General features: G+C 36.6%; 1 protein-coding gene across 1 annotated transcript; it reads left to right on the top strand.

Moving 5' to 3' along the window:
* Positions 1-1,264: 1,264 nt before the first annotated feature.
* Positions 1,265-7,101, top strand: LOC109539246 (scavenger receptor class B member 1). The gene is made up of 6 exons (XM_019906882.2): positions 1,265-1,520; positions 3,949-4,040; positions 4,108-4,268; positions 4,368-4,515; positions 5,597-5,797; positions 5,853-7,101. The coding sequence occupies exons 1-6, from the start codon at positions 1,487-1,489 to the stop codon at positions 6,810-6,812; spliced, it is 1,596 nt and encodes a 531-aa protein (XP_019762441.1). The 5' UTR covers positions 1,265-1,486; the 3' UTR covers positions 6,813-7,101.
* Positions 7,102-7,108: the final 7 nt, after the last annotated feature.

The raw sequence follows: 7,108 nt of genomic DNA, 5'->3' as shown, positions 1-7,108 counted from the left end.
AATTTCTTCGAATATGTGAGCATTGATAATGGCATTTTTACAAGAGAAATGTTGACCGATGAGCAAATTATAGACCCCGTAACCTCATCTACAGCTTTAAGCGATAATGAGAAAGATGACGATTTAGGTGAAACGTATTCTACTGTAGACTCTAATGCTGTTCCAACCATTTCTGAAATGACAAAAAAGTATCAGAAACTCGGAATTTTCTACAATCACGCCAAGTTCCTAATCATATCTGGGAGTTCTTTTGCGATTTTGAAAACTACATAAATAACATCTATTTTTGCAGCAGAAATGTACAAACAAAAATTACAGACTTTATGAAGTAGATTTCAAATTGAATTTTGTTTATATTTTTGTGTTCTTTTTAGTCATACCTACTAACTTCTACTACTCTATGTAAAAATAACGAAATAAAATACACCACGTGTTTTTGTACTATTATTCCCTTATAGCGAACTCCGGATATAACAAACCAGTTTTAGTTCATTTTTCAAGTTCGTTATATCCGGACTCAACTGTACTTATAGAGTCTCGTCACTGTAAAGAATCGTCTACAAACATGGCAAACCAATATAACTTTTTTCGAAATTGTCTCTGATAGAATTAACGAATTCATTGATTTTTCTATTTCAGAAACCACTTTTGCGCAAAGTACTTTTGCGCGTAGGTACTAAAAGTAAATTCTCTATAAGGCCATACGATTTAATTACAGATTGAAATTATCTTACGTGATTGTGAACGTAATAAGCGTTGGCCTTTGTATCACAATTCTTTGAATCTACTGAAAAAGATAACTGAACTATTTAGTATGGGAACAGTAACAGAACGGCCGGCTCTAGTGATAAAGTAAAAAGTGGTTAGTAGACTAGAGTTTTGGGATTTGATTGTAAAACTGGGGCTGTTTTAATTCTAATCGAATTTCTCAAAACAATTATAACATCGTTCATCTGTTATAACTGCCTTTGTACTGCATTTTGCTGGGAGCCATCTCGTTATGCTGTTTGTGAGGTGTAACTTTGTGATTAATTAGTGAAGTAGGTACTACTAGGAATTTAGCAACAATAATAACCCATAAAAAGTCATTTAAAAAACGTCTAATTTATATTCGCATTAAAAAAATAATTTATTGCGTATGGAGGTTACGTATATGGAAGAATGATATGTTAAGTTCATGACAATGATCTTGAAAGAAAGAACTAATTAATACGTCACTCGATGGTACCTATGCGTACTAATATCGCGCGTTTTCCCCACCTCTAAACGTGAAGGTTTCATTTTAAAAACCACTCTTTCTTTATTTTAAGTGATAAACAGAAAACTCCTTGTGAACTGAATAGTTGTTAATATCAAAAAAAGTTTTATTAAGTTATTTCATTGCACCTATTTAGCCACTTTATTGGTGCTTTGTAGGTGAATACTTTTCCAAAAACAGTTTTAAAAAAATCTAGAAACTGTGCTTGTGAAAATAGTGCTTTGCGATATGGAGCTAAGATACGGATGGGCCGTTAATAAGGGTAAGTAGTTATAAATTGGTCATTTTTATTATTCAAGATGCTCATAAAAATCGATTAAATTTTAAGGTAGCGAAAAAGTTGTTCAACTCTTTCAAGTTTTAATGAATTTCGTGATAAATCTGCCCGTCATTGTAACACTATCAACAGGAAGCTAGCTACATTTATGAAACATTTTATTTTTAAAGATAAACAGCGATTATTTGGTTCATTAAGATAAAATAAAAAATGGTAGATGACTTAATTAGCTATAAACTTGTTTATTTATTGTTGTTTTCGGATCATAGTGATAAAGTAATCTAACAGATGTTATGAAATACTATTGAATTAAAGCCGTCTTATTTAGATCGAGAGTTTGAAAGTGGATAGTGCTACTTGTCGAATATTGTCAATTAGGTGGAATTATCATCACAGTAATTAAACCTAAGCTTGATAAAACGTCGGGAATTTATTTATTTGAGCTGACCATTAAACAACATGACATGAAAATTAAATTATTCTTACAATCTGGATATTACTGAAATAGTGGTAATCAGTTACAAATTTACTTTTGATGGAAGTAAACCTTGTAAAAAAATGCCTTCTCTTAAAATCATTAGGACTAAAACCAATCACTGTTTATAGGACTTTTTAAAACTAACTTTAAAATTGAATGAGTCCGTTGCATCGTAAAATGAGCGCTAAATTGCAGTGTTCTGTTTTATTGGCCAAAGTATTTAATTAGGCACTTTATATAGGTAGATAGTGGCACGAACCGCACTTACTCCTTTATATATTTGCTTAGACGATATTAACTAGCCATTAGGAAAAGTCCAAAAAGGGCCATGTGAGAACTACTCCTACATCTAATGTTTTTACTCGCTAACTCATCCTCCATCATCCAAATACTAATTCTCCAACAACTTTTCCTTAAAATAAATCCGAGTTTTAAAGCTCAATACTGTTTAAGTTGATGTTCGACGCTACACTATTCGTAGTCAATGGCATTATTGCAATTTCACAATGACCAGTCGGCAAACTGCCGGGAAAATCTAATCAAAGCGAATATGTGTTTGCTACTAATTACGCATTCTCTCAGATACTCTATACACATACAGGATAAACTGTGTACTGTATGTAAAAAAAATCGTGGATGTGACTGATGCTTCTTACTGATTTAGACGCATTTAAACAGAAAATAGTGGATATTCCCTTAATTACTATACATATTACTATGGTAGAACACGTCAACTAAAGAACCTTTTTAAAGTTTCTCATTTAACTGGTCGATTAGTACTTTAAAATGAGACAATATACATTAGATCTATCTATTAATCACGTGGTGCCAAAGTTGATCAGCTTGCCTTAAAATATCAGCTATAAAAGTAATACAGTTAAAACTGAAAAATTATTGCGTTATGCAAATTAACCCTGCCTGTTGATGCTTTTCAACTGAATGATGTTTGAATTATTTTTCTGAACTCAATCAACATTTCATTTCTGAACTTGCCTGATTCCTTGGCCCAATTACTGAGAATCTTCCTTGAATCCGAAGAGAAATTATCATATAATATGTTTGCATCAGCCGAGCTCGTAAAACGTAAGGTTGATGGGTACCTACTTATCACTAAAATGGAAGCAGAGTTTTAAATTCATTTTTGGGTTTGGATCATCTAGTTTTGGATTTCGACCAGTTGTTTTACCTATTTTTTGCTGCTTAGATAGTTTGAGTAACGGTGACCATCCATTTAAATTACTTTTTAAATATTTACTTACTATACTGTCCTAAAGCACATTGTTAAAAATTGTCCTTAGCAAATTGGCAAAAACACAGAACAGAACTAATCAACGTAACATTAAAATTCGGGCTCGAAAATGTCCACTTTCGTCTAAGTATTTTGAATTAGTTTAAACCATGGTTTCTGTCACAGACCATGTATTTACAAAACAAATGTTTAATTCACGAATTTCAGTTTCTAAACATTAAACAAAGTATAATACATATACAGAACAAATTCTCGTTGAACTTGAGGAATTCAATTATTTTTTGGTCATTATGACTTTTAGAAAATGGTCATCAGCGTAAGCTTCACAGAGTTAACGACAGGAAATAATCAAGTTCTAGGAGAATTTGTTTTATGGACTAGACCTGAAACCTATTAGCACCATATCGCAAATATCCGGATACAAATTTAATATTTAAAAAATCTTCTCGGCAAATACTACTTTACGGCTGGGTTTGCCTTGACAATTTTTATGATTTTTATGCATTCTTCTTACACATATTATAGTTTGCAACTTTTCGTTCAAATGAAGAAACGGCTTAACCTGAAAGAATATTAGAAATATAGTGAAATTCAGGATTTCGGCCTTCTTGACATAGGCCCACTAGTTTAGCTGAATTTTATTACTGAAGTTCCTGTTTGATTAAAAAGACTAATTAATATTTAAGGTGTGATATCCTTAATGGCAGTTGGGTTACTAATGGTTTGCACTTCCACGTTGATGTTTGTGCATCATCCGTTGCCCACCATAGTGAAAATGGTAAGTTATCAATTAACAACTTTAAATGCCCACGATTAAATGCCCTGATATTTCACATATTTTGCAGTTGTTTAATTTCTCGGAAGGCAGCATATTTTTCAACATCTGGTCCGCTCCACCCATTGATGTTTTTTTGAAAATATATATGTTTAATGTTACAAATCCTAAGGAGTTTTTGAGTGGCAAGGAGAAAATGAATGTTAGTGAAATTGGACCGTATGTTTATAGGTGAGAATAGGCCAGTCAAGCTCCCACTTGATCACTTAGAGCAGTCGACAGAATCGGCATAAACTGCGCAAAAAATTAACATGTTACGTTCCATTCTAGGGAAGTTTTGACGAATCAAAACGCAACCTTTAACGACACTGATGGTACTGTAACGTACCAACCACACAGAGAGATTATTTTCGCCCCCGAAAAATCCGTGGGCGATCCTAAAGTGGATCGCGTTTTAACAACAAATATAGCGTTAGTGGTAAGGTCGTTTTTATATTGCTTTGAAATTATCAAGAAAAAAAAACGACGAGTGACTAATTAATCTGTCTGTATCAGACTATGAAGGCTTTCACGGCCGGTTAAATCACATTTAGGAATGTTTCTGGGCCTTGAAGCCGTGATCTATGGGAATTTCTTCCTGACGTTTCGTCCACAACTGCGGTGGACATTTTCAAAGGCGATGAGGCAGTGGGCGAAGTGATCTCCCGTGCTTAGTCGGAAATAAATTCAAATTTCCATGTCTTTCATACCTTCTAGAATGGATTAGCTGAGTTGTTCGCTCTTGAGCATCCATTTGTGATTAAGTAAAATAACTCGAAAGAACGGGCAGTTGGTTGGCTAAAAGACAGATCAAACTATATGAAATGATTAACAAATTCTCATTCGAATGAATCAAGCTAAATTGAAGTTTCCATTCAAGCACGCAGTTGGCATCGGAAGTCTCTCTCGAACCCATAGACTCCCGAGAGAGATGCAAGATGGCCAGCGCGTTGCTACGTGCCAAGTTGATACCTTTGCGGCTAAAAAAATCGGTTTATATTGAAGCGAATCTGAGATCTCTGATTTTCGGATTGAGATTTTTTGCATCCAAACCAGTGGCGTGCCCCAACTGGTAAGTTTTTCAAGCTTTTAGACAATGGTGAAAACATGTTCTTCGCCAAGCCATTCGTGAAGCACGAATGGCTTGGCATCTTCAGAGGTGATTGCTGCGTTGAGCAACCCACCTCTGAAGATGTCAGCCACTTGAGCTGGCGAAACATCAGGGAGAACCTTCCTCCACCATGGTCTAAATCCCGAAGGTGGCCTACTGGATCCAGCAGTTGAACCATTCTTAGTCGGAAAGCACGGGAGGTCMCTTCGCCCACTGCCTCATCGCCTTTGAAAATRTCCACCGCAGTTGTGGACGAAACGTCAGGAAGAAATTCCSATAGACCACGGCTTCRAAGCCCGGAAAACATTCCTAAATGTGATTTGACCGGCCGTGAAAGCCTTCATAGTCTGCTCATAAATATATCGTTTTTATGTAGGGTGACAAATCTTATTTTTGTTTGTGCTTCTAGGGTATCCAAGCTTACTTTAAAGACCTGGGATTCTTTGCTAGTTTGGGATTCTCAGCCGCTGCTCGATCGTTTGGTGCCGAGCCAATAATAAATATCACAATCGACGAGTACTTGTGGGGCTACAACGACCCCCTAATCACTTACGCCCACTCGATACTGCCGTTTTGGATTGACTTCGACAAGTTTGGAATTTTCGCCACCGTAAGCTTGCTGTGGTCAAATTTCCAAAGACCAATTTGTCAAAGATTTGTTTCAGATGATAAGCAGAGACAATGGAAACACGCTGACAATGGTGAGGGATCCATCAAAATACCACTCACAAACCGAGTCTCTTTTAACGGAAGAAGAGCGTAATTCCGAGTACCACTTGGTAAAGTGGAACAACTTGGCCGGGCTGACAGACTGGGGTTATCAGCGACTTCCGAACAAAAGCCTTAAAAAATGTCAGTTGATTGAAGGTGCCTTTGATGGTACCATACTGCCTAAAAACTTGCGAGCCAACAGAAGTTTGACGGTGTTCCGAAAGGCTTTTTGTAGACCAGTTACTTTACAGTTCGTGCGGGACACTGTCGGCAAGCAGGGATTACAGCAATATGAGTACAAGTTTGATGATAACATGTTTGGCGTTGGCGAGACAAATGAGTGCTTTTGCTACAAAAACAAGTGCGTCAAAGGCTTCCAGAGCATCGCGCCTTGCTATTATGGAATGCCTATTACGCTTTCCCAGCCCCACTATCTGAATGCGGATGAGGCAATATTAAAAACCGTCAACGGCATGAATCCCAATGTTGAACAGCACGGCAGCAGTTGCATCATTCAGCCCTTAGTCGGAGCCCCATTAAGTGGCAATATGAAGATCCAAGTCAACATAGATGTAGGTCAAACGATCGGAAACCATAAAACCGTACCATTCAACAATATGCAAGTTCCATTGTTTTGGGTAGAAATCACCACAGCCGAAATGCCCACACTGATGATTATAACGCTGCACATGTTGTGCAACGCTTTACCGATCATTTTGGAAATAATCAAATACCTGCTTGGGTTGGGTGGTTTAGCGATGATCTCGGGTTCAGCGCTCTACATTTTGCTCAAAACTCCTGTTCGTATCCCGGGTCGGATCAGTTTCAGCAATTCCGAATACGTGCCATTTCCCATTATTTCTATACCATCCGATTTACTGGATAAATGCGAAAAGAGGATGTCTCTCAAATGAATTCCATGTGATATGTTTGCTGAGTGTGAGTAGGCCAATCAGTTGTAGTGGGGTCTGTCTCCCTAATCGCGCCCTAGTGGGTACAGTAGGGGCATAGACGAACAGGAGATTTTTCCATTTAGAGGATTTCACACTTTTCTTGTTACTTGTTGTTGACATAAGCAATCTAAATAGACTGATTTAAATTATTGTTATTGTAGTATATTGGTTAGTGAGAATAGTCGTATGAAAAATGTTGTTTTGGTTGTACCTATAGTGAACAATGTTGAATGAAAACATTTTAAGTAAACATTGAA

The sequence above is a fragment of the Dendroctonus ponderosae genome, unplaced genomic scaffold, assembly GCF_020466585.1.
Source record: "Dendroctonus ponderosae isolate FM_Combo_2020 unplaced genomic scaffold, Dpon_F_20191213v2 Dpon_F_20191213_7, whole genome shotgun sequence".
Taxonomy (NCBI): Eukaryota; Metazoa; Arthropoda; class Insecta; order Coleoptera; family Curculionidae; genus Dendroctonus; species Dendroctonus ponderosae.
The sequence above is the reverse complement of the archived record's forward strand: the minus strand, read 5'-3'. Positions and strand labels throughout refer to the sequence as shown.

Bases quoted from the DNA above. Each gene is read 5' to 3' on its own strand.
- LOC109539246 (XM_019906882.2), top strand. From the start codon at position 1,487: ATGGAGCTAAGATACGGATGGGCCGTTAATAAGG. The intron at 4,041-4,107 runs GTAAGTTATCAA...CATATTTTGCAG, and splicing joins TGCCCACCATAGTGAAAATG to TTGTTTAATTTCTCGGAAGG. The intron at 5,798-5,852 runs GTAAGCTTGCTG...GATTTGTTTCAG, and splicing joins AGTTTGGAATTTTCGCCACC to ATGATAAGCAGAGACAATGG.